General features: G+C 42.3%; 1 protein-coding gene and 1 pseudogene across 5 annotated transcripts in view; both read right to left on the reverse strand.

The window, feature by feature from the left end:
* The window catches only part of Atxn7 (ataxin 7), a 145,453-nt gene that overhangs the window by 36,912 nt on the left and 80,706 nt on the right, over window positions 1-27,835 (reverse strand). For all 5 annotated transcript variants that reach the window (XM_039093749.2, XM_039093747.2, XM_039093748.2 and 2 more), the window contains 1 exon segment: window positions 13,524-13,628. In XM_039093749.2, coding sequence (XP_038949677.1) covers window positions 13,524-13,628 — 105 coding nt within the window.
* On the reverse strand, window positions 1,522-13,517 carry Ndufa5-ps1 (NADH:ubiquinone oxidoreductase subunit A5, pseudogene 1; annotated as a pseudogene).

Below are 27,835 nucleotides of genomic sequence, written 5' to 3' on the forward strand. Positions count from 1 at the left end.
CTCATGTTGTGGTGACTCCTCCAACAATAAATTAAGTTAAATTAAATTAAAAATTTTGTTGCTACTTGCAACTACAATTTTACCACTGCTGAATTATAATGTAAGTTATCTGATATGCAGAATATCTGATAGGTGTCCCTGTGAAAGGGTCCTCCAGATTCCAAGGGGTCATGACCCACAGGTTGAGATTCACTGCTCTACATGAAAGGAGATAGACTTGTCAGAATTGAAGAGGGAATTTATACATGTAGTCTGCTGCAATGTCAATTACTCAAGTTAGTTATCTGACTAACTTTAGAGTAGCAATGTTACTGATGGGATTGCTTTTAAAAACAAGCATAGACCTAATTATAATATCTGTGTAATTATGATATTTCTAAAAATATCAGCAGTTTTTCTCCTGTACTAGCTATACTCACTAAGGGTCAAGTCTATTAAGCAAACTTTTCCTTCCTGAATCAATTAACAATAAGCTGGACCAATTTTTGATACTTATTTTCAAAATCTGCACAATACTGTAGACTTATTGTCTGGTTGGGCATCCAATTCCTGGAGCCGACCCAGAGAACTCCTCTAATCACTCACCCTCCCTCCTTCCCTCCCTCCCTCCCTCCCTCCGTCCCTCCCTCCCTCCCTCCCTTCCTTCCTTCCTTCCTTTTCTCCCTCCTTCTCTCTTACTTTTTCTTTGTTTTGTTTTTTGAGACAGGGTTTCTCTGTATAGTCAGTCCTGTCTGTGCTGGAACTCACTCTGCAGACCAAGTTGGCCTTGAACTCAGAGATTCACCCACCTCTGCCTCCTGTTGTGCTGGGATTCAAGTGTTTGTAAGTGTGCTGTGACTCCTTATAAGCATGTGATGTGGGCTCGGCTGTGCCCATCTGAGCTACATGGCAATCTCCATACAACTAACTACTCCCTTTTTGCCAACTGACAAACCCTGCTGTTAAACAGACATGCAGTAGGCAGCCAGCTGATCTGAGCTTTACTGTACCAACAGCTCAGAAGCCTGGTACATCAGGACGAGGGAAAAGATAACGTAATTCCTGTATGAATGGGTGAGAGAGAGAGAGAGAGAGAGAGAGAGAGAGAGAGAGAGTGTGTGTGTGTGTGTGTGTGTGTGTGTGTGTGTGTGTGTGTGTCTGTCCAGGGGCAGCTGGGATAAAGACATGGGCAGCTGGGATAAAGACATGTCCATGCCTAAGAGGAAGAATTTGAACTTGTTCTTTTTACTATGTTAGAAAAGCAGGAGGGATAGTAAAGGCAGAGGAAAACATAATTTTATACCCTGACAAGCTGTACATAAACATGAAAACTAACAGTAAAGTTCGGACTAAAGTTTAAACACTACTTACTTCTCAATGCTCTGTAGAAAATCCTGTTTCAGCCAATCCTAGCTTTGCTCTTCCTGGAAATCATTACTATTGCTTACATCACTTCCCAACAGTGTTCACAAGCTTTTGAGGTACTTTTTGTTTTTGATTGTGGCTTATTTTTCTTATGAAAATAATTAGGGCACCTTATTAAAAAGATGAAAATATCATTTTAATGAAAGTAAATAACATCCTTACAGACCAAAAATTCTAAAACTGCTAAAGTTAAAAAGTCAGACACGTTACCGTTTCCCCATTTGCTAAGAGTCATAGAACAGCCCCTCTCCTGGGAACCAGCACTCACAGCAGCCAGAGGGCAGTGACATTGGGATGAGGGCAGAGACCAGTCTGAACAGTTCCAATTCAGGGGAAAGGATCTGGCCTCACCTGGCATCAGGCCTCCTCCTACAGGTAGGGAGTAAACCAACGCACGCAATGCAAAACCAAGTACACAGGGAGGCGCTCGGTACGTCTTTTCTATCACTGATTACAACCACGGTGAAAGCCAGCTTTTGAAGAAACGGAAAACTAAGAGTAACATGTCAGTCTGTACTACAGCAACTAGTCTGTCCTCCACAGACCTTGGGATTTCCTAAACAGCAGGAGTGTCATCCTGTGTTCCATGGGACAACAAGCAAGCTGTTGGCAGTTATAAAAGACTGCTCCAGTCGGTCGGTCGGTCGGTCGGTCGGTCGGTCGCTGGCAGCAGCAGTTCCTCATCGCACAGGAACACAGGCCTCCACTAACTGCACTGTCTCAGCAGGCCAGGCGGGTTATAATTGGCCTTAATTGGCACTTAAAGCAGCTTTAACATTCCTTAGCTGCTGCCAAGGAACACTTGAAAGGGGAAGAAAGTATTTTCAAACTTGGAAATACCAAGCAACTCATTCAGTTGAGGGCCTCAAAGACTTGCTATCTTAGAATCAGGTTAGCTTCCCTTATGAAGAACAGAGCTATGCTATTATGCAATGCTCATTAGGAGAGGTGGGAAATGAAGTTTATATGAGATAATTCACCTTAGGGGCTAATCCTACACGGTAGCTTTGCTCTGGCTTACCTCTGCTGATCTTTCAAGAGGTGGCTTTTCAGGACCAAATCACACACTTCATGAATGTAAGGCAGACAAATAATACATTACCCTCACGGTTTGATTTACAAACGAGTGTGAACCACTGTCTGATCCCTAAGCTTTGTTATCAATTGATAGACAAACACGAACACTGTTAAGAGATAATCAATTATACCAAATGAAAAGAGGATACTGAGACCAGAAAAATTTCCTTGGCTGACGTATTTCCTTGGCCTTGCAATTAATTTAGCGGAATGCTCGCTCAATCCTTAAGTGGCTGGCTACACACTCTGCAGGAACGAATCCTAGACTAACAAATTCACTTTGCTACCCAAGGTTAAAGCCATACAGAACGTACAGAAATTCCTTACAAGGCTAAAAATTACTTTGAATTGTTTGAGTATTTAAAAGTCATTCATTTTGAAATATTTCCTTGCCTTATATGATTAAGTATCACCTAGCCTTAGAATGTATTCTGATGTACTTGTAGTAAAACAAAGCGTACGGGTTGAAAATTGTCTTCAAACTCAAAATATAATTACACTTGTATGTGTGGACTGTGTGTGTATAAGACTGTGTGTGTGACTCTTAAGTGTGTGTCTCTGTGTAAGAAACAATGTGAGAGGCTTTGGAAACGTAAACAGAAATTCAAAAAAATCAATGCGTTACCTCCCCTCTGGTGGGTTACTATCTGTATGGCTCGTGGAGACAGACTGCATCCTTTTGTAACTGCATCTAGTAGCAGCTAGCATCAGTGCAGTGACTGCTACTTCTCACCAAAGCCCTTCCTGAGACCCTCACACCACACGCCATCACTACTTATAGACATATGCCTAAGAGTAGCTTTGTTCAAAGGGGCAAAGGCAAAAAGTAATACGAAAGCCGATCCCAGGCCTGTGGAAGCTGCAGCACGGCCCTTCCTTAAGAGAAGCAGGGGACTAAAAAGAACAAGAGGACAAGCTCCAGACACTGCTAACTAGAAAGCAGAATGTGTGTAACATTGGCGCTCTGTAACCCTGTTACTAAAGTGCCTGTTAACAAGACTCCTAGTTCCCAATGAGAAAACAAATACACAGATATTGAGTTCTTTATTAGTTTAGAGGTTAGGATGAACTATTCTATAGTTAGAGAAGTCAGGAAAGCAGAAAAAAAAGACTGAATTATATATAAATAGCATGGCTGGGATGATTCCATTTTGCTTATATACATAAAAATGTAACACACACACACACACACACACACACACATACACACACACACACACACACTACATCCCAGGTAGCCCTTGAACTCATTCTGTACCTTTCCCAGACCTCCAATTTGGAATAATCCTCCTGCTGCTGCCTCCTGGGTATTGGGATTATAGGTGTGCATCACTCCTCCTGGCTGAGTTTATGTATTTAACACACTCAGCAAAATACCTTTTTTAAAAGGTGGCTTAACAATTTCAAGTACAGAAAAACTCATGGGCTGCCAAGTCGCCAGCCAGGTTGGTTCTGTGAGACCCACATGGTGGAAGGAAAAAGGCCAGTGCTGCCAGCTGTTCCTAGACCTCCACACACTGTGCCACGCACGCACCAAACACAGACATACAAAATAGACTAAAATGTGGTAATTTTTAAAACTCTCTAAGAAGGGATCTTAAAAAGCCTGAGATGGTGTAGTATCTGCCGCAGCATTAAACAGCTACTTCACTGCTTCTGTTGGAAGCACATTATGGTAACAGAAACACAAAGGAGCACATCAGAATCAAAACAAAGAGGCCCATTTGCAACTCTGGCAAACCAGCATGTTAACTTTCTAAAGCTCGTTAGAAGTCTTTAATCCTAGGGTTTCTGACAACTACATAATTCAGTATAGCAATTACAGGGGGCAATGACAACTAGTTTTACTATAAATTATTTTTTAGCCTCACAGAACATTTAATTGCACATGTAATTCACATCAAGCATCAGACACTATGATCAGATTGGCCTTTTCCACTGATCAACAGGAGGCTCTTCCACCAATGGCTCCCATGGCTTCCCTGCAACCGTTTTCTTCCAGATTCTGTTCATCTTCAGCACAAAGAATTGCCTCTTCCACTTTACCACCCGGAAGCAAATCTTCTAATTTTTTAACATCCGGTTCTGCTGTGGTGATCTGTGTGATTTTCTACAGGCTTCAGAAGATCAGGAATGCTTGTGTACAGTCCTGTCAGCATCTTGTGTGGAGTGCCACATGCGTACAGCCAACTCCATCAGGCCAGCAGTCTTCTTCAGCAAACCTGCCATGACAGCACCTCTCTAGGTTTTATTTTTAACTCCAAAGACAGTACATGTCAGGCCTTACATCTTGTATGATTAGGAACTCACTGTTTGTATTTTAACTAAAAAGTTGTATTTATTCTTTGTGGGTGCATTTGTGGAGAGCAGAGAACAATGTCTGTCAATCAGTTCTCTTCTTCAACCATGGGTTCCAGAGTTCAGGATCATGCGATGAATTGTGTGGATACGAGTAAGATCTTTCTTACTTGATGAGCTATCTCAAGGACCTTGAACTTATTTTAACCTTTAAGTTGATATAATGATTACCACCACCACCCCAGCTTTCAAATATACAAGGTGAAAAAATATAAAAATATTGGAAGATTCTTGTGACAAAGTGCTCTCTTAAAATGCAGTAACACACCTTACTACAGTGCAGAGTAAGGAGGAGCAGCTTAAGGGAGCCAGCACTCCCTTCCTCCCACACAGCTTACTTCAGAGGCTGGAGTGAGCACATGTCCTGGAAGGCAGGGGGTTGCACAGTAGAGAAGCAATGAGCACCCTGTCTCCTAGTCACACAATTAGCCCATAGCTTAGCAGGGTTCTAGAAAGAGCAGGGATATTTTAAACAGTCAACAAACTGGTCATGTGAGATGACGTGTGGGGGGTGGGGGACTGCATAGCAAGCATCCCAACACAGACTTTTCTCCACAGTGTCCCGGGAAAATCTTAAAAAACAGCCTCTCTTGTAATAACTAACCAGTGATTTCTGTATGTGGCAAGTCAAAGCTGTCACTGACTTTTGACCACCCCCCCCACACACATATTTAAAAATTTTTACAAACAGGTTTCTAACCACTTTGTCTTCTTCATTATGTTGTGACTAATAAACAAGATTTACAAATACCTAAGTGTGTATTTTGATACAAATGTACTGTGAACAATGTGCATGTCAAAAATTTACATTTGTGTTATTTTAGTGACCCAAATCAGAACTGTCAAAGTAACTCATTAAACCGCCAGAGCCAAGTCCCACTGAGTAGCCTAGATTAGCTACCGTGCAGAAAAACGAGGTGCTGAAATAGTGACAGTTTCACAGAGTGATGGTTCTTTGAAAATACTGCACATGGAAACCCAGCCCTGAAAAGCCCAATGCTCACTGACAGAGAACTGGTTAAATTAACTACAATGCACTAATATGATAAAATAGATGGCTTTAAAAAAAATAGCAGAGCAATATCATTAATACTCAAGCAGGTTTTTAAAGAGGTTAATTTATAAGAAATCTAAATGTTTATGGGTGGATATGCAGGCAAATATTCTTTTGATTGGAGTCTAATAATGACTTAAGAGCTTAGGCATCAAGCTGGACCTCTGAAAAGATGGAGGAGCTTGGTTCATTAAGACTGCAGTTACGTTACTGGTTAATTCTTTTCTTTTGTTTTTTTTTTTTTTTTAGATTTTATTTATTTCATGTATGTGCATACACTGTCACTGTCTTCAGACACATCAGAAAGGGACATCGGATCCCATTACAGATGGTTGTGAGTCACCATGTGGTTGCTGGGATTTGAACTCAGGACCTCTAGAGGAGCAGGCAGTGCTCTTAACCGCTGAGCCATCTCTCCAGCCCGGTTAATTCTTTTCTAGCATGTGCATTATTACGCTGATGATGGTGGTGATGGTGGTGGTGGTGGTGGTGATGATGATAATGGTAACAATAATAATAAATTCAATCATATTCTCCCCCCTCCCTTTGGTGGATCTGGGAATTGAATCCGAGTATTTCTTTTTCTTAAAGGCAGGGTCTCGCTATGTATCCCTGGCTAGCCTGGAACCCTCTGTGAAGACCAGGTTAACCTCAAACACAGAGACTGAATGGCCTCTGCCTCCAGAGTGCTGGAATCAACAATGCCCCCACCACAGCTGAATCCACATTTTAGGAAGGCTTGACACCCCTTAAATAAAATCTTGTTACTGAAGAGAATATGAGGAGTCCTAGATAAATATATGCATGTTTGTTTTCTGACTTTTATAACTAGACTACTAGCTAGGTTTATGAATAAAACATCAAAAACAGTAACAAGAAAATAAACACAAAAGAGCTGAAAAGAGTAAACCATTTTCCCGAATTTACCATCATTTTTTTTCCAATCTCTCCAATCTTTATAAAAATCCCTGAAGGCTGAATAGAATATCAGGGCTTGTCTTTCAGGTCAGTACGCTTCGCTAGAACGTGAACGTCTGTACACAAACTGAAAGCACAAGTCCAGCCAATCACTGAAGCGGAGTACTGTGAGCCATGCCTGCTGTCTTCCCCACAGGGCCCTGCCTCTGTGCCCCAGCTACCACATTCCTTATCTCACCGGCCTCTTAAACTCAGCCAGTGAAAGAAAAACAACACACTAACTAACTCCTCAATGACTCAAGTCCCACCAAGCAACCAGAACTAGAGCGTGGCACTTTTCAACAGTCTTCCAGTGACAATGTATGTTCCGTCTGACTGCTCCCAGATCTCGGAGGATCCGAGGGATCACCTCTGACCTGGCCTCCCTTTCCAATTTCATTCCAGACTCCCTTTCTTCCTGGTCCACTGTTCTGCCTCCTCAGAGACTTTCTGCCACCCACTCCTATCCTGGACTTATGCACTTGTTGTGCACAAAACACTTTTGCTCCAGATTTCAAATGACTGGCTCTTTTCACTACTGAGTTGAAATATAAACTCCTTATAGAAGCTGTCTTCAAACACTCATTTTACTGTTGTCATTCTCCCTAAACAGAATAGACTGTGTAATATCAGAGTTACCACTCTGCTAACAGTACACAGAAATACCTGGCATTTAGTGGGCACGGGATGTTTGTTAAAACATGAATGATGTCACTGACAATTTAATGTCTTCTAAAGAAAATCCCAATGATACAAATACTAATAAAAGCAAGTACTGATAGGAGGAAAAATCAATACATTGTATAACTGGAAATTAAAGTGTCCCTTTCAAATACCATAAAGAACATCAGTGTAAAGTTCTCTGCTTATCACATGACTAAGGAAGACAGGTGAAATGACATTATCTAGAACGAGGACACCCTCTTATCTGACGCTGACATGATTCCTGCTAAGCCATGCCTGTTCTGATGAGCTCCTTGCTCCCGACTGCTGGGGAAAGACCTGGCACATGGTTTTTCTGCTCTGCAGCTGTATCAGTTTATTTATTAACTGTAGTAAGATTCTCTGAAGAGTTTTAAGATCTCGTCTACAAAAAAAGGGAACTTAGCTTTGGCTGTGAGTTAAGTACACAGGCAGAAAAGAAATCCAGTCCAGCCTCTCCTACCCACTCCGGCACCTACCTCCCATCAACTGCATCTTCAATTACTAAAGCTCTGAAGTAACGGGTTTGCAATGCTGATCCAGCTACTTAAGAAAACTTAAAAAAATTGACTGGAGACAAAGCATCTGTCACTAATCCTAACAGTCCGAGACATGTAGGTTCATTATGCCTTCTAGGGTTTTCCTTTTAACGCTATCCATCCATACTGCATGCAAGAGAAATAGGTGGCTTGGAACATTTTACCTGTGCAAAATGAAATTTAATTTTGGACTTTCATCTGTAAAATAGGAACAAAACAGAAAATGAAACAATCTGTATAAAAATCACCAAGTACTATTAAAAATAATGAGTAACTTGTGGATATTAGATATTACAATTAACGTCAATCTTAAAAATATTAGTTATCAACAAAATTTTAAAGTAAAAAAGACTCAGACTATAACTATTCATTGGCAAAATATTTCTCAGTTAAGAAACATTTTTCTTTATTCAAAAAGTCACCAAAATATTCAAATAAAATAACATATTAGAACACCCCAAGTCTAAGTCGAGCAGATCAGAGGGGTGACTCTTGTCTACTAAACAGCAAGCCCCGTGTTTGTGATGCAAAATCACTCAACGCCATGACAACAGCTACAGGTCACGAGCACCTACCTGTCCAATTTTATCAACAATAAAACAGGGAGATTACTACACGTGTAGTTCAGCAGAGCTGAGTAAAAATCATTTTACTGTTACATTAACACTCTTTGAAATCAAGTAACTAGCACAAGAAAGCCAGGAGTGATTCCTCCTGAGTAATTACCCACCACATGATGAAAATGATATTTTGTTGAATGAAATTTATGCTGGCATCCACAAAATATAAAGCACCCAATTCATGAAGCAGAAGACTCAAAATGGAAAGAGATGTACGATGACAACAACGATCAGACCAACACTGCTGAAGACAGCCAGGAGACAGCTAGTTTATGACTGACATTTGTAAACAGAGAGCTGACACAGGCCTGACCAGTGGACTCGCACCCACTTACAATGCCTGGTTGACAGCAAAGATACTGGCATGTAATTCTTCTGAGAGCAACAGAAGAGTCTAGAATTCTGCTTCCAGAGTCTGTTGTTTCCAAGAGGTAAACTCCTAAATCATCAAAGGAACTAAATTCAATAGCTTAAGCTCATGTTCCCCAAAACTTGAAATACTTCACTCCGAACATTATTAACATTAAACTAGAAGGGAAACAAGCAACATTTCAAACCTTCTTTACTTAGTGGTAAAACCAGCTAACATGGGCTGGAGAGAAGGTGCAGTGGTTAAGAGCACTGACTGTTCTTCCAGAGGTCCTGAGTTCAATTCCCAGCAACCACATGGTGGTTCACATCCATCCATGAGAGAACATGACGCCCTCTTCTGGTGTGTCTGAAGGCAGCTACAGTGTGCTCATATATATAATAAATAAATCCAAAAACAAACAAACAAACAAAAAGTCCACAGCTAATACTTGCTACCACAGCGTCACTCCTAGTTATCTAGGTTTCTCTTAAACGAAAGGGGCAGGTCTCAGGCTCATACCCAAAACTGGTATGACCATTCACAAAGAATTAAATGTTCTTTAAGAATTATATTGTTATCCTGTATGGTAAACATTAGCCTACCCTGTTTCCCTTCGAGTTTTCTTTGTAAATGTTTTATGCTAATAAAAACTGGTCTAAAGAAAATTAGTGAGTGAATAGAGTCTGATTAAATATTGGGAATGAATGGCTTAGTCACAAGTCATTACCATACCCTACCTCAGAGAGTCAAGCTGACCCAAAAGGTTAATGAGTAGATCAGCCTAACCAATCTAAGGAAAAATGCTTCAAGGGCTGACACTGGATCAGGGTTTCAATTAATTATAGAGATTCTAAATACGGAACCTGTCCAGGCTGAATTAATATTGCCCATCTATTTCTGTTACGTAAGATCACTCCTCTGTCTGTGTAGAAAGGTGGTGGTGTTTCAAGGCCCTCTTCCTAAACAAAAACGTCAGTCTGCAGGACACAGGTGTAGAGGGGCTACTTAGAGGCTCCCTGCCAGTCACTCGGAGGCAGGCAGACAACCCCACAAGCAGGCTACAAGGCATCCATAAGCATCCATCTCATGGATCTGCCTGTGCAGACCCAGAGAAAAGACAGGTAGTTAAGACACCAACTTTATTCAGTAGTAGAAGGCCAACAGATCCATCACCAACTCAGTAAGAGCCCCACTTCAAAAGAGTAGAACTTTGGGCCCTAGAGAAAGTTGTCCTTAGTCCTCTTTCAGATTTACAGCAGCAACAACGTGACATCACCAGCACATGGTACAAAGACATTAAGAGAGATGTTTAAAACACAGCCCCTTTGCCTCATCACTGTTGGGAGTTAACAGCTCTGAGTAGCTCTGTGAGCACCTTTAATAGCCCCACAGTGGACAGCTTGTGTGTTAGCATGGAGCACTGGCCAACTTGCCAGTCACAACCAGCCACGGGAGTTTTACACTGCTGGTCTGGGTTTTGACGAGATTCTCAGGTGGGGAGTGGGAAGTGGGAATTGGGAAGCTCTATTAGAGACCTCCCTGCAGGACGGGTTTTGTTAATCCACTGACACAAATAATATTCTTAAAATCTGATATTAACCATAAGAAACATCCTGTGCTTAAAAACACTGAGTAACAAAATATATATGAGAGATGTTGGAGTATTTCAAAATATTACTTCCTACTCAGTTGCAAGAAAGAAAACAAGTTTTAAGAATGCAGTCAGATATGAAGCCTGGGAACATTACAGGGACATTCAGCTGTCACCACCACTAGCCAAGTGGAAATCCTTGCTTGTGGCTATTTCCTTCAAAGGCTAGCAAGAATTACATGGCCATTTCTCAGGGCAACAGTGCTGTTACCTGTTCACCAATTTCCTTAAAACCTATACCACCAATTGTTAAGAAAGTTATAAGCAGCCTCTGTAGTGTCCTTTCTTGTCCTAACTTTGGTCATTTTAAATGAACCAGTAGGCTTTTACAGCAACTGCACATTTGTTCCTAAAAGTCACAGGTCAATGTCAGCAACACAAGGATTCACAGAAAATTGGGAACACATTTTTATTAAAGATACACTCACTCCATTGGCAGGTGTGACTTTTTCTAAGATGAGCCCTGACTACCAATGCTGAAACCTACAGGAATCCAAACCCAACACAGTCAAGGAGCCTTAAGTGCAAGATTCCATAACTGAAAGCAAGGAGGGCCTGAAGATTGAAGACCACTCATGCTGCAGCTGTTTTCCTACAGTCGGGACAAAAGGAGACCATTCCAATGGCTTCCCTGACCACACGACGATGTCAGAGCCATACACATTCAGCAGAACTGAGGGTTCTGAATTCTGCCCCCTTTCCAGGCGAGATCCTGATGTGGAGTGAAATGCAGCAGCCCAGCAGCCCAGCCAGCGAGCCTCACAGGAAAGCTGTTCTCGGTGAGTGTTGCTAAACTAGGTTTGCTAAGTTATAAGGATTTAAACGCATTTTCAACTTACAATAGTTTATCAGTATGAAATCCCACTGTAAGTTAGGGAGCATCTGTACTGCAGTGAACACACAACAATGGCTACTTGACAAGACTCTGATTGAAAATAATTTCTATCATTACTAACTATGGAAAGGGATTGTAGACACTGTCCTCCTAGGATTTCATCAGAAAGGAAGAGGAGAAGGGAGGAAGATTGTTTTCCAAATGTAGTTTCCTTTCACAATTCCTGTACACACAAGAAAAGTGACAGGGCAGGAGCAGAGGTAGCACAGAGGAGGCTTTCCTCCGCCCTGGGCACAGCTCCTGCCCAGGCAAACAGAAAGGCAGCCCCCTCCATTTCATCATGCTGCAGGCTGGCTGATCTGTCTCCAGTTCCAATCCCCTTCCTAATTCTATCAACACTCTCTTCAGTGAGGCCTCTAGGACATTTGTCTTCTACAAGGACTCCTCCTGTAATCTATAATATTTCCCTCACCACTAGAGGGACCTCAGCTCTGTGCTCAGGCCTTGATTGTCCGTGCACTGGGTGAGGACTGACAGAGCAAGCAGACACTAGATTTGAAGACACTTTCTCCATTCTACTGACAGTCCTAAATGAAGACCCAGGAAGATTAAATCTTTGGATGGTTTTAGTACTAAAATAGTGTTTTTAAAAATACTTATACCTTTCCTTGGTGCTCTTTCTAGGGGTTCCTCACACTGATCCTGCATCCCTAGACTATGAAAGAGGAAATCAGGATTGTGTGATGTGCTGTCATCACTAGGTCAAGCAGTTCAGGAAGACCAGGTCCAAGGGTCCCTGCAAGATGCGGCACATTTAAGGCTTCTCTATGTGACTGTCTGATCCAGTCTGTGAGTTGGTCCCCAGCAGCATCACTATGTCCTATTCTGGTTGTAAGTGTCTACAACAGGTCTTCACTATCACACAGTGAAGGCCTGTGAGTTACTGCCAGGCTGCTTTTGTACAGGGCTCAGCCACAAATGGGTGCCTCAGCTCTGGCCAATGAGAGCTATCTAGCACATTCCAGAGAGCCTGGATGCTGTTGGCTGTGAGCTTAGTAATGTCACTCTGAAACTAGCCTGGACCCTGCCAAGCAGTTCTTTGGTACATAAGCTGTGCAGTTGCATGTGTATTCTCATCAAAACACTTCCAATATCAGGGAGTAAAAGGTCATTTTTTGGAAATTCCAAAATAGGTGTCAAAAGAGAAAAACTGAACCTATACACAGAGAGCAAGCAATTTTACGTTCCAAACCCTCGTGTGAAGGCTGCTTTCTCTAAGCAGGCTCTCAATTACTCGCTGCTGGGCAACCAGAGCTCCTCCTTATGACCTCTGGTGTCACCCTACTAAGGTCCTCAGATCTAAGGTGTGCTAAGCACTACTGGGGTCTTTACACATGAATTCTATTAGTCCTAGAAGGAGCACCAAAGTTGCCACTGCTCCCTGTATCGTGAAAAGCAAACTAAGGATGGGTCACTTGCTCAATGGGAAAAAAAAGAACCAGTGGTTCTTACAGGTTTAAATTAAAGTCCAATCTAGTCTAAGCTTCAAAAGCCTGAGTTCAAAATACTGGGCGACTGACTGACTTTCTTTTCCAATGACAGTGTTCTAAATGATGCCTCACACCTTAATCCCAGCCCTTGAGAGGCAGAGGCAGGCAGATCGTTGTAAGTTCCAGGGTAGCCTGGTCTATATCCTGAGTTCCAGAACAAACACAGCTACACAGGGAGACTGTGTCTCAGGACATCTGTAACAATAATGATGTTGAGTTTCACAAGATAACTTTCTCTTCAGATTTCAGGAAAAACCAAAAATGTAAATCACAAACAGAAACTAAAAAACACCCAACATGATAGCTCTTCCACCCTTCTGCAGAATAAAAAGACTATGTCCTGCAGCGAAAGATGCTGTAGGAAAGTGATAGCCTCCCGGTGCTTTCTCCTCCCTCCCGATGACTCTCCTGGCGCAGCACTTACCACAGTGAGACTGAAATGCCTGTGGTTTGACAACTTGGTTGCAGTCGTTACACACCACCAGGTAGAAATCATCATGTGCGGGACAGAGACCAAAGATCGGCATATCTGCAACAAAGAAACATCATCACTCTGTTACCCATCAGTTACTTGTCGGGACTGAAGGGAGGCTTCTGGAGGAGTGCTACTTTCCAGAGGAATGCCTTACCATAGCACACACAGCACATGGACAGCTCAATTTCCAGCCCAGCTCAAAGAGAAATCAAACCAGGCTAATGGCCTTACAGAAGGTTGAAATAAAATGCACCGTTAGAATGAGGCATAACAGAGCCATTAAAGTGTCAACAATGAACACATTAACACAGTAAATGATTAAAGGTGAGCTCTGCTTCGACTGAGGAACAATCTGCAAGGATCTGAAATGTTTAATTCACAAAGCTATAGTATTCAATATTTTCATTTGCTTAAATATGCATTCTATTCCAGTCAGCTGGTCCCAAGTCCTGTGGACCAGATAAGAAAGGTGCAAAGATATCACCAAGGAGTGAATCTGGCTTCACCACCATCCATGCCATACAAAGAAAACTGTTTTCTACTTGTTTTTTAGGCCAATAACGTTTTATGTACTGGTGCCACCAGACTTGAACACAAATACGGAAGTTCACACATTAATTATAATTTGATCCTCAGAATAAGGAGAAAACAACTGTTATCTTGCTTTTAAATAGAACAGTTAAAACCAAACTATGAACATATACATAATAATTCAAAGTAATTTAATTCCTTGTAATATGGCTAAATTTTTAAATTTATGTTTATTTTTTTCATTTATGGGTCCGACCATTAGATATTGTTAACAACAAACTGTGAATCAGCTCAGAGTTTAGATCCAGAATCCAAACTTTTAAAATATTTCAAAATTAACAATTTTAAGCAAGTACAATATACTACACGTAAAGAGTATTTTCAATGCGTGGATACATAGCATTTTTTTTTAACTTAGCAAATCTTTTAGCAGATCAGACTAAGGGGAGGCAAAACAGAAAGGTGTCTGTGGGTATAGCTCACTGGGAGAACACTTGTCTAGCCTGAGTAAGGCCCTGGGTCCAATCTCGAACCTCACAAAATAAGTAATTAATAAAAAGCAAATGGGATAATTGGCCTCTTCTCTTTCCTATAGATTTAATTTCACATTCCCCACATAGCTGTACTGGTTTTAAAAGAAGAAAATACCAAAGGAGATGTCAGAAAATGATATCTAAACTATCAAGTTGGCAACCTAATACTTACAAATGGCTATCTTTAGCATGTTCTCGAGAGTGTCTATTACAGTAAATTGCAGACAAATCGCTATAAACCTGAAGTGCACGAAGGACATGGTGATTCCGGGATGAGTAGCTCTCTGTCCTGTTTTCTCACCACGCTGACAGCAGCTGACACAGGTCCATTATGTCACCACTCCCCCAAAGACGACACTGAGCTGGAGCCAGAAGCTGGGATCAGTACTGATGCCTACACTGGCTTGAATGTAAGACCAGAGAACGGTTTCTGAGCATTCCATCGAGATTCTAAAGTCAATGGTCTGGACTATCAGGGATAAATACCTTTTGATGACACAAGCTGAACAGACATTGTAACAAAGTGCATGCAGCACACTACGGTTTCCATGACTATGCCTAACTAAGTGGAAAGCAAGAATCAAACAAGGTACTATCTCTCTAAAAGCTTGCCTGCTTTAGGTTAAACATAGCGCACATTAGAGTAGGGTAAAGTTATATTCCATGGGATGAGGCACATGGAATATGCTACTTCTCTAAGGCTATTGTCTGACAGGCAAGTTCTAATACATCCCTGTGCTGAATAGCCTAATATGCGTATTTATGGATAAGAAAAATTCTTACTCACATATAAGTGGTATAAACTATCCTTAAATACCAAATTAATGATTTCATTCATGAAAACAAAAGTTAAATACTATTTAAAAATGGCTGTAACTCCCTTTTAACCTGTGCTGAGCTGTGTGTGCTATTTCTTACTGTACTCAGTATCAGGCAGCATTCTATAATATATGGGCTTTAGCCAGACATAGCAACAAGTGTTGGAATGCCAGTATGTGGGAGGCTGAAGCAGGAGGATGAGTTGTAAGGCAAGATGTTGTCTCAAAAAACATAATCAAATATAGCTATATATACATTCAGACCCTTCTAGAGGCTAACTCCCTACCCACGGAAACCCAAGGCAAAACGAATAAACAGAGTAGCCTGTCCAAAGTGCATGATGCTCTGAGAACGATGCCCAATGACGATAATGACAACGATGATGACAGTGACAAGGAAGGAAAGACAGAAAATGTGTAGATCCTTGCAAGTAACAGTGACTGACATACACATAATGACCTTTATCAAGAACATAATGCTTCCTTTTCAACCTGGTTTTCTTCACCATTCTATAACTAACAAAACGAAGAGGATGATTATTCTGTGAGAAATCTGTTATTTCTGCTAAAATTTCACTGTAACCATGTCACCCTTTAATATAGTTCTTCATTTTGTGGTGACCTACAACCATAAAATTATCCATAACCAATTTTGCTACAGTACAAATCGGGATGCAAATATTGAATATCTGCTATGTGACCCCCACCGCCCAACAACCTTGACAGGGTCATGTCCCATGGCTTAAGAACCACTGGTCTAGATTCTATGTCTACCACCCCTACTAGACGGTACTCTGTAGCAACATACATCTCAACATTCAGGCTCAAGAGAAACTTTCTTGTCACTTGTCAAAAACTGCCAACCACTGTGCCAGTCACACAAACATCCATACCGTGGATACATAAACAGAGCAAATACAGGCAAGGGAGATGGAACTTGGCTCCTGAAGTGCTCACTCAGTGTTTCCCAGTGTGTGTGGAGAAGTCACATACCACTGCTGTAGAAGACAGGACGTAAGGCACACACTAGTGTACAATAGAACCAAGATTTGAAATCAGGCTTGCTACATTCACATATTCAGTTCCTTTCCACAATCAAGCCCCTCTCCCCTAAGCTATTCTCACTGCCAGGGCCAAAGTCAGGATCTGGTTGGCTCCACACCCCTGACACCCAGACAGTTCTGAGAGCCAGAGTTTCTTCCCTCCCCTGCCTCCAGATCCAACAATCTATAAAGCAGCTGTGCTATACCCTTACCTGAAAACACACTCAGGCTTCCGAGTGGGTCTAACTCAGCATTCAGGCTAACGTCAGCCCATTCGGATGGATTCAGAACTCCACCAACTTGCCTGATTTCTCTGCAGTCCTACCTTTGGATAAGAACACCCCCACCTCTCTTACAAAGAACAGCTCTAATGCTTTCTGTCAGGATTCTACTTGTGCCGTTTACATCTCCCACACAGCCTTCACATGGTCGTTAAGATGGGAGACTATAATAAACAAACACTTCTACAACCCTGTTTGATAAAGGACTTGCCTTGCCTGCCCTGTATGGTCTGTGAAATGGCTGTCATTTGGACTCTTTCTGTACTTGCTTTAGACCCTTGTTACCTGGCTCATTAGGCCTTAGCTCCTGGAGCCCCGCTGTCATGGTACCCTGACCCCAACTGTCCCCCTCCCCCCTTTGCTTTACTTCACTCAATCGTAGCCTCCTCTCCTCCCTGAAGACTTGTCTACCCCTTCCTGGTCCCTGAGCTGGCAGCTGTCTGTCAGCTGTAAGTCTTACCTTCTCCTAGAAGACAGAATTTGCCTGGTTTTTCCTTCTGTCCTAGTGACTTCTTTAACAGCAGCTATAACTATTTTAACAATCAGAATGGTAGCCATTCTCAGTGATGTCATCTCATGCTGGAAGGTTGTAATTCTCTTTTTATGTTATTTAGCACCTGTTATACTTTGGTATAACATTCAGTAAGAAAAAGGTTCAAGTTTGGTAAACCTCTTTTGAACACACAATCCCACACCTAAATGCAGTTTCTGATTTTCAAATCTGCACACTGGGAAATCCTCTTTGGTGGCGCACCCAGTGCAGTAATACCTAGTGGAGATTTACAGCCAAGAGCACCTGGGTTAAAATATCTACTGTTTCTCTATTGGCTAGATAACCGCACAGTTAAAGCATTTAACCTCTGCGAACCTTTAAATCGCAGCTAGGCTAAGGCAGGAGGATCACAAGTTTGAGATCAACCTGAGCAACACAGTGAGAACCCCCATCTCAGAAATCCAGCTTTAAGTTAATCCCCATGAACCTCAGTTTCCTGACATATAGAACAGACCTCAAAGAATGTTGATTTCATATTACTGTGAGGATTAAGCAAAGTACTCTGTGGAGCTCACTGGGTACCAAGCTAGAAAACCATCAGGAATCTTACACAGCAGAAACGTCTGATCTAAGGGCTCCATTTCTCCTGGGACACTGATATACCCAAGAGCAATGGCTATTTAGTAATGTGAGCGGACCCCCAGAGTGTCCTGCGGCTCTCATTCCTGACCACATTTATGGCCCGGAGGCCATGCAGGGGGCACCACGGGAGACATGCCTAGGCTCCAGCTGCAAGGGCCAGTGACTTCACTAAAATTCAGAGAATCCAAGACTTTGAGCAGGGAAACCATAGTGGAGAAGGAACCTGAGCGTGAATGAGAACCAGCGGATGCTGGCAGGCAGTCACCAAATCATGTTAATGCAGAAATCTGAGAAAGACAGCAAGGGGGTGAGAAAAACCTGTAAGGAGACCAAGGCAGATGAGTGATCCAGAGGCAGTACCTCAGCTCCTTCCACTTTCATGCAGCTACTGCAGATGCAGAGATGGGCAACGAGGACGGGGAGGACTTAAGTGTGTTATAACATCAGAGTACTGAGGGGTAAGATGAGACCCCCAGAGCCAAGTCAGACATGTTCAAATCACAGTCTGTGACTTCCTACTCTGTACTTATACAAAAGCATGAGACTAGAGCACGTGGGACAGTGCCTGCCTCACAGCACATGCTTAGAAGACTGCAGCGTTTTTCATCTTCTTCACTACTGTTCTTGGTCTCTGTGCTGAAAGGGGCTGTGCTGACCTGGGCCCATTCTTCTCCTGCCCCCTCCCCCACCCCCAGATCCTCCAGAAATGAGAATGAGACCTAAGATCATAAATAGCCCTTGGCCCAATTAAACCTCCTACTGGGCTGCAAACAGTATGAAAAACAGGGTTTGGAAAGCCGTGTAATGCCTGCAGCCTTAAGACATGGCTGGCACCTTCCTCACGTGTCTGTCTGCACTCCCTTTCCCCTCTACCCCCACTTCAGCGCTCTGGTGTTCTGAAGCTCCTAGACCCACTCAGACCCTTCACTAATTTGGTTCTCTGCAAATAGAAAGCTTTGTGTAGGTAGCTTTGGGCCTCAGTTTGTACATCTCTAGACAACCCTTCCCTTCCCTCCACTTGAAGTAAGCCCCTACTTTTTCAGACAGGTCTCCCCATCACTCACTGGGCAATGTCACTGAAGACGAATTCCAGGCGGGCAGAGCTCAGCACCTACACACGGAACTCATCTCTGAAGTCAGCCGGTCTAAGTGTGAGTCCAACATAAAAGGAGTGTGGAGACACAGGTGGGAAGGGGGTAACTGTGAGAATGGACAGTACACAGTTCCCCAGACTGTCTTGCCTAGAGTATGTCCACGTGTGCAATGTTGACTACTACTTTTACTGGGAGTAGAATATACCGTCTGCAGCCACCATCCTGTACACTAAATATATTACAGTTAAGTATGTTTAAGTATAAGTCTGTATGGATAAGTGTTCTGTGACAGGTGTCATGGCAAGAATTTTATACGTATCACTCATTCACTAAGGCGCTGTCTGCGTGCTGGAACCAAAAGTGTGAGCTCTAATATAAAAGTAATCAGTTTGTGATTATAGAGTGCTTCTTGCACACCAAGTACAACGACAAACATTAACTCATCTGACTTCTTGGGAATGACGCCTCCCACTGCAGGAGGAGGCCTGACGGACCGTGGCCACAGAGGCTGTGCTGCTCAATGATGTCCCCTTCACCTTCCCAAGCGATTGACTCCTGCTTTACCTCCAAGCCTCATCACGTCAGCCTGGGAGTCCCACGCAGCAGCTAAGCTCCCTGGGTCGTTCTGGTTTATACATTCCCCGTGTTCAAAGGTTCCTGGGACTCTCAAATTTACAGCTGTAGGATGATGTCATTACGCAGCAAGGCGGGTCCGGGATAAGGGGTAGCCTATCACTGGATGAGAAGGAAGGGTAGGCAGGGAAAAGTCTAGGAAAGGGGGAGAGGAAAGAGGAGCGAGGAAAATCAAGATGGGGACAACAGAGCAGGATGACCCAGATCCAGGTGGACTGGGTCCATTTTGTCTTGTGTAGGTGGGCGGTTTACATCTTTATTAATTGGCAGTGAATTTGTTGTGTGGATGTATTGTGGATTGTGTATTTAACATGTAAATCTGATTGCTAAATTACAAGTTTCTGGAACTTTGATTTACTGGGCTAAAGAGGACAGTGTGTGAAAGAAATGGCTAAGAGGCAGTTGGAGTGAATGAATGAGAGAGAGAGAGAGAGAGAGAGAGAGAGAGAGAGAGAGAGCGAGAGAGAGCGAGAGCGAGAGCGAGAGCGAGCGCAAGCGCGCCAGATGTGGTAACTACTGCCTAGGGGAACGCGCAGAGAGGACAGCTAAAAGGGAGACAGCCTGGAGAGCGGCTTGCAGACCACGGAGTGAGCAGGAACTAATAGGATTTTGATCCTACCCTAACATATAGCTGCATGCAAATTGGAAATACTTCCAAATAACCCAAGGGCTGTGTGAAGCTCTCCAAAGAGCTTAAGCTTTCACCATACTCACAATTAGCTGTTTTCTTCTTTCAAACATTAACTCGCAATAGAAGGCAGGAAGGAACTCTAATGTTTATACTTCTTCATGTCATAGTCATTAAGACTAGATGATGTTGAACTCAGAGAACATGGGCTCTAAGAATCAGCCGCCCAACTTTCACATCAAGCATTTGGATGAGTCACGACAATAATGGTAGCTATCCTAGTCGGCTGCTGCATCAAACCAAGTAATTCACAATGTTCACCTGTCTAAGCAGCTAGTAGTGAATACGCCAGGGCTCAATAAAAAAAAAGGCCTCTACTGTCATCATTACGTCACTGTGGTTACTTACAATCTAGCACTCCTCCAGTTTCCTACAACACCAACCACATCTTCCAAGGCTCTGGTATATGGGACACAGAACACAGAGGCCTCTCATACAGTTAAGAAGAGTAGACACTATGAGGTAGAAATGGGTATTCATCTGCTACAGCTGACCTTCTATACACCACGTACTTTAGAGTACTAAACTATCTGTGCTTATTCTCTGGATACAACAGAATTAAACTAGAAATCAAAAACAGAAAGCCAACAGGAACATCTATGAACTTTTAAAACCTATGAGACACTTCAAGTAACCCATTAATCAAACAGAAAGTCATGAGAAATTAACACAAACCAAAAAATCTGAAATTGATGTAGATAAAATACAGCATTTAATTCATGGACAGAACTCGCATGCCTTAATGTAGAAAACAAGGAAGTTTCCAATGAGCAACCTAAACTTACGGTATTGATTGGTTTCCTTCCCTTCTGCAGTATTCGTTTTTGAGGTCAATAGCCCAGGCTACCCTCGACTCCTAACCATCCGGCTCCTTGCTCCTTAGTTCTGTGATTTCAGACCTGTAACCCACCATGCCTAACTTAATCTTACAATGCAACAAAAAATTATATCCACAGTAAGCAGAAATAACTTTTATCAGTCCACCATGTGTACATCTCTGATCTCAAGGCCTTCAGAGTTAGGTCAGTCCTGTTTATATCATTAAGTCTGCTAGTGTACTGCTAAAGATTTTTGCGCTGGTGTTCTAAAGAGACACCAGCCCACAGCTTTCAGCTTTCTCCCGTCTCTCTGGTTTTGTGACCAAGATAACTGGCTTCAGAGTCGACTGCAGGTGCTATCTCTTCTTGCCCTTTTCACTGACGTTGACTCTGTCAATTTTAAAGAGGAGAGCTGTCCAGGCCGGGCTCCTGATGACATCATTAAGCGAGACTGCGCTTGCTCTCCTCACTTTTGCACTGTTTTCGGTCACTGCAGGAAGTGTGGTAGTCTTTCTTTCTATGTAATTTCTTCTGTTTATCGAGTGTCTGGAGAGAACCTGTTCATCTCTGTCAAGAGGCAGCAACAGCGGCACTTCCATTTCTGACTCCGTAAACAGCACACCAGACCCAGCCAAAGCCTCGCCCCTTCACGGATATTGACTAAGCACCACTTTGGCTTCACTCATTTCCCACTGTTTTTCTATTCTCGCTCATCTACTTACACTCTAATCGACACACTTTTTTCTTTGTTTGCTCTGGATTTAGTGGCAAAATGTTGTTATTGACCTCAGCTTCCTTGTTTAATAAAGTTGCATACACTTCTATGAAATTTCCCCTTGAGCAAGCACTATTTTAGCTATATTTTGTTTTCTGTATTTAAATTTCATCACTCTCAAAATATTTTCTAATTTCTCATAATTGCTTGTCTGACCCACCACTTACTTAAAAGTGTATTCATCAGCTTCCACACACTTTAAAATTTTGCTATTTCTTACTTTATGTCTCCAATTAAGAAGTAGGCCAAAGAACTGGCATTTCTCAAAAGTAGAAAAGTCAACAGCCCCCACACAATATATGAGCAGTGAACATTACCTACTCATCAGATAAATGAAAGTGTAAGCCCAGTATACTTCACTCTAAATGCAATGGCCACACTAAAAACTGAAACAACAAGAACAAAAATTCAAGAAAAATACAGAGGGAGATCAACTATTATACACTGGGTAGGGATGTAAATTGGCACAGCCATTACAAAAATTACAGAATGGAAGATCCTTAAAAATCTGAAAACAGAACCACTACATCAAAGGTTCTCAATTTTCTTAATTCTGCCACCCACTAATACAGCTCCTCAAGCTGTGGCAATCCCCAGACATAAATTATTTTTGTTGCTACTTCCTAGGTGTTTCTTATTGTTATGAATCATAATGTAAATGTCTGTGCTTTCCAACAATTTGCAAATTCATTTGGAATAACAAAAAACCCAAGATAGGGAAAACTATCCTCAACAATAAAAGTTCTTCTGGGGAATCACCATCCCTGACCTCAAGCTGTATTACACAGCGATCGTGATTTAAAACTGCATGGGATTGGTACAGAGACAGGCAGGTAGATCAATGGAATAAAACTGAAGACCAAAAATGGATCCACACACCTATGCTCACTTGATCTTTGACAAAGGAGCTAAGACCATCTAGTGGGAAAGAGACAGCATTTTCAACAAATGGTGCTAGTTCAACTGGAGGTCAGCATGTAGAAGAATGCAAATTGACCCATTCTTATCTCCTTGTACAAAGCCCAAGTCTAAATGGATCAAAGACTTCCATGTAAAACCAGATACACTGAAACAAACAGAAGAGAAAGTAGGGAAGAGCCTTGAACACATGGACACAGTGGAAAATTTCCCGAACAGAACACCAATGGCTTACGCCCTAAGATCAAGAATCGACAAATGGGACCTCATAAAACTGCAAAGCTTCTGTAAGGCAAAGGACACTGTGGTTAGGACAAAATGGCAACCAACAGATTGGGAAAAGGTCTTTACCAATCCTACATCCAATAGAGGGCTAATATCTAATATAGAAAAGGAACTCAAGAAGTTAGACTCCAGAGAATCAAATAACCATTTTTAAAAATGGGGTACAGAACTAAAAGAATTCTCAACTGAGGAATATCGAATGGCTGAGAAGCAGCTAAAGAAATGTTCAACATCCTTAGTCATCAGGGAAATGCAAATCAAAACAACTCTGGGAGTCCACCTCACACCAGTCAGAATGGCTAAGATCAAAAACTCAGGTGACAGCAAATGCTGGCGAGGATGTGGAGAAAGAGGAACACTCCTCCATTGTTGGTAGGATTGCAAGCTGGTACAACACAGTTTAGCGTTCCTCAGAAAATTTGACATAGCAGTACCTGAGGATCCAGCTATACACTCCTGGGCATATACCCAAAACATGCTTCAATATATAACAAGGACACATGCTCTACTATGTTCATAGCAGCCTTATTTATAATAACCAGAGGCTGGTAAGAACCCAGATGTCCTTCAACAGAGGAATGGAAACAAAAAATGTGGTTCATTTACACAATGGAGTACTACTCAGCTATCAAAAACAATGACTACATGAAATTCTTAGGCAAATGGATAGAACTAAAAATACCATCCTGAGTGAGGTAACCCAGTCACAAAAGAATACACATGATATGCACTTACTGGTAAGTGGATATTAGCCCAAAAGCTAATACCCAAGGAACAATTCACAGATCATATGAAGCTCAAGAAGGAAGACCAATGTGTGGATGTTTCAATTCATTAGAAGGGAGAATAAAATACTCATGGGAGTAAATACAGGGACAAAGTGGAGTGAAGAAAAGGTCATTCAGAGACTGCCCCACCTGGGGATCCATGCAGTCACCAAACCCAGTCACTATTGCTGATGCCAATAAGTGCTTGCTGACAGGAGCCTGATATGAATGTTTCCTGAGAGGCTCTGCCAGAGCCCTACTGATACAGATGAGGATGGTTGCAGCTAACTATTGGACTGAACAAGGGGACCCCAATGGAGGAGTTAGAGAAAAGACTGAAGGAGCTGAAGGGGTTTGCAACCCCATAGGAAGAACAACAATATCGACCAGCCAGACACCGAGAGTTCCCAGGGACTAAACCACCAACCAAAGAGTGCACATGGAGGAATTCTTGGGTCCAGCCACATATGTAGAAGAGGATGGCATTGTCTGGCATCAACAGGAGAAGCCCTTGGTCCCGTGAAGGCTCCTTTCCCCAGTGTAGAAGAAAGCCAGGTGGTGAGGTGGGAGGGAGTGGGAGGGAGTGGGTGGTGGGAGGGGAGCATCCTCAGAGAAGCAGAGGGAGGGGTATGAAAAAGGGGGGGAGGAGATAACATTTGAAATGTAAATACATAAAATATCCAATAAAAATAAAATTTTATATATAAAAGAAAACAATGAAAAAAGTTTAAACAAAAAAAAATCTATGCTTTCCAAATGAAGCAGACAATCCATGAAGAAAGCGTTCCACGTCTGCCCTTCAAAGCGTCTGACACATGAAGTCCCTGCACAGAATGGTCTAGCTACTTCACTGCTGGTGTACACCGGAAGGGCAGGACAGTGACGTGAAGGGCACCTGGGCTCCACCCCGATCACTCCACCCCATCACAGTACTGTTCACAACGGCAGAGACCTAGACTCAACCAAGGTAGTTGTGTAAGACTGGACAAGAAAATGTTGCATAACAGCTGGGCAGTGATAACTTGTGCTTTTACACCCAACACTCAAAAAGCAGAGACAGCCAGATCTCTATGAGATCAGGGCTAGCCTGGTCTACACAGAGCTAGTTCCAGGACAGCCAGAGAAGATATCAGTCATCTTTTACAAGAACAAAATTCTGTCTTTTGTGAGAACTGGAGGATATTGTAATAAATTAAGTAAGCCAGGTACAGAAAAGCCAATACCAAGTTTGTCTCTCCTGCATGGAATTGGAAAAAAATAGTGTCATTTAATACTAGGGCACAGGAAAATGAGGGGCTTACAAAAGAATTCCTTAAAGATTTCTCTCAGAAAAGGAAGCAATTTGATACTCTAAAATTTAAAAAAAAAAAAAAAAACTAAACAAAACAAGAGATCTCAACCCACTGTGCTGTCACATTTTTGCTATCTCAGATCTGTTCCTGCAAGCTGGCCTGTCTGAGAGCAGCATGGTGACAGGCTGCAGACTGCTCTCCCAGTCCTGGTGAGACAGGTAGGTGGCCTTCTACACTTCCGTCTATTATTTCATGCTGAGCTGCACTGTGAGTAGTGTATTTACTATCGTGTGTGTGTGTGTGTGTGTGTGTGTGTGTGTGTGTGTGTGTGTCGGGACTGTGCCTGGACTGTCTGTGTGGAGTTCAGAGAACAGTATGTAGTGCCCACTTCTCTCGTCCTTCTATCACGTGGGTTCCCAGAACTGATGACCACCAAGCTTGTGTGGTAACTGCCTTGACCTGCTCAGCCACCTCACCAGCCCCTTTTATTTTGAAACATTTCAGTATGCAGCCCTAGCTGGCCTGAAAATCCTGCTTCCCCCTCGAGACGATTATAAGTCATGCCTGGGTTAGAATGCAGCCTTTGCATAAGCATAATTCTGACCAAAAAGGCCAACCAAAGGAAGTTTCTTTAAAAGTTTTGAACCAATGAGTCTCTTCGCCTTTCCTAAGGAGCAGGTAGTCTACGCTGTCTCCTCGACCTTCACCTTCATCTTGTGTAGCCCTCAAGGTGAGACACAAACACAGCAGAGTGTTTCCATGGTTCTTTCCCAGGCATGTTTACAGCCACACGGGCACCGAAGGTGCTAAAGATTCTTTAAAAAAAAGTATGGGTGCTCTCTGAAGCCCAGGTGACACTCAATGTCTTAATGTTTGTTTCCTATTAATTTTTTTCATTTACATTGATAGCTACAACTGGTATTACCAGCTCAGGCCAACTGTAATGGCAAATAATAGTTGGTTGGGTTTTGTTTTGTTTTGTTTTGTTGTTTTTCTCTAAACATATGCCATCCGTACAGAGCACAGAATAAATTCTGAGCTAGGCCAAATAAAAACAAAAATTAAACAAAGAGGATTAAAAATTCTGGGGAGTGACCAGATAGTCCTGATTGGCAACTCTAGGAAATAGTTCTGGGGTTCTGCAGGACCACTGTCGACTCTGGTTTCTGTCACTATTCCGTCAGCAAAGCTGGTGGTTTTTAACATTATGTGGAGACAGGCCGAAGCTGAGTCCAAATAGAATAGTGTTCTGTATTCAGATTTGGCCAGGTTTTTCAGTACACATTTGTTTCCTCAAATATATTTATTAGATTTTGCAAGCCTTTGGCTCATTCTTAGACTTCTGAAAAGTTGATTTCGACTAATATTGTAAGTATTATTGCTTTTACAGAAACATATTTGCAAAGGTTCCTCCTCTACCAGTCACAAACACTCGATGGATACATTTAAGAGTGGATAATTTCGTCACAGTATCTGTCATTTTCAATACTGCTGAGAAAGCATATGAGGAAGGTGTTTACTGTGCAATTCGGCAATAGGAAGGCTACTCACGGGAAGGCTCTGAAGCAGAACCTGGGGAGCAACAGGTAGCTTGGAAGTGGGACGGCAGCTATAGAAAGGATTCAGGGACATTAAGGAGAAATTGTTGCCATGACTTGATCATGGCCTGGATACAAGAGTGATGAAGCATCATAGAATGCCTTGTTTACCTTCCTGTAGAACAGGATGGATGAGTGGGACCAGTTTCTGAGGGAAAAAAGCCTGGAAGGATGCCAGGACTGAGAATGAGGTGCATATACTTAGCATGTAAGTTCTAGGGACCATGGCATACCCCAGAAGAAACCAAGGAAGCCATAGTATTAAAGATTCTTCTTTAGCTTTAGACAAATGCTTTATAAGTCATGTCCTAAAACTACGTCTTCCATATGTAAACAAGTAAAAGATATGTGTGTTGAGTGTCAATAATTCAAAGTGAACCAGGAATTAGACTATGATCTGTGAGCCCTGAGGACTGGGCACAGACACCTGGTTCCCCATCATACTCAAGTGACCTACTTCTCCCCAGAGGCAGCTTTATTGGAAGAGAAAAGTCATAATAAAAGTAAAAATTAAAGCCCTGAAACCGAAAGACTGCTATACTCACACACATGTCAATTTAATGTTCCTTTGATGCTTCTGGAAACAAATCATTCATTCTTTACATTCCTCCATTCACCTCATAAACGCTCTGCCTCAGAGCTGACAGCACTTGGGCCGACAGACGTGTGTTGTGTGTGTTGGAGGGGGGGAGGGGACTGCTGTAAATAAGTAGGTCACACGAGGTCCCTAAAACATAACTTTAGCTTTAATGTTACTCCTCTCAGTATTACCATCCAGTTTTGCTTAGAGTATGTTCTGTAGTCCACACTCAGGCACAGAAGTCTGTGTGGTCTAGAAGAGAAGCAAGAGACTTGTGAGAAGCATTGAGGAAGGAAGGAAGGGAACCTTATGCTGCTGATCTGTTATTTCTACTTCCACTGTGCTGCAACACAGAAGTCTTACTTCTCTTCATTTGTTTAAACAAATTATGTGCTGTTTGTTACCACTAGGACAGTTTTCAACTGCAGATTTCTTGTTTAATTCACTTGCTCATTTGTTTCAAACCCTAGCA

The sequence above is a fragment of the Rattus norvegicus genome, chromosome 15, assembly GCF_036323735.1.
Source record: "Rattus norvegicus strain BN/NHsdMcwi chromosome 15, GRCr8, whole genome shotgun sequence".
NCBI classification, from domain to species: Eukaryota; Metazoa; Chordata; class Mammalia; order Rodentia; family Muridae; genus Rattus; species Rattus norvegicus.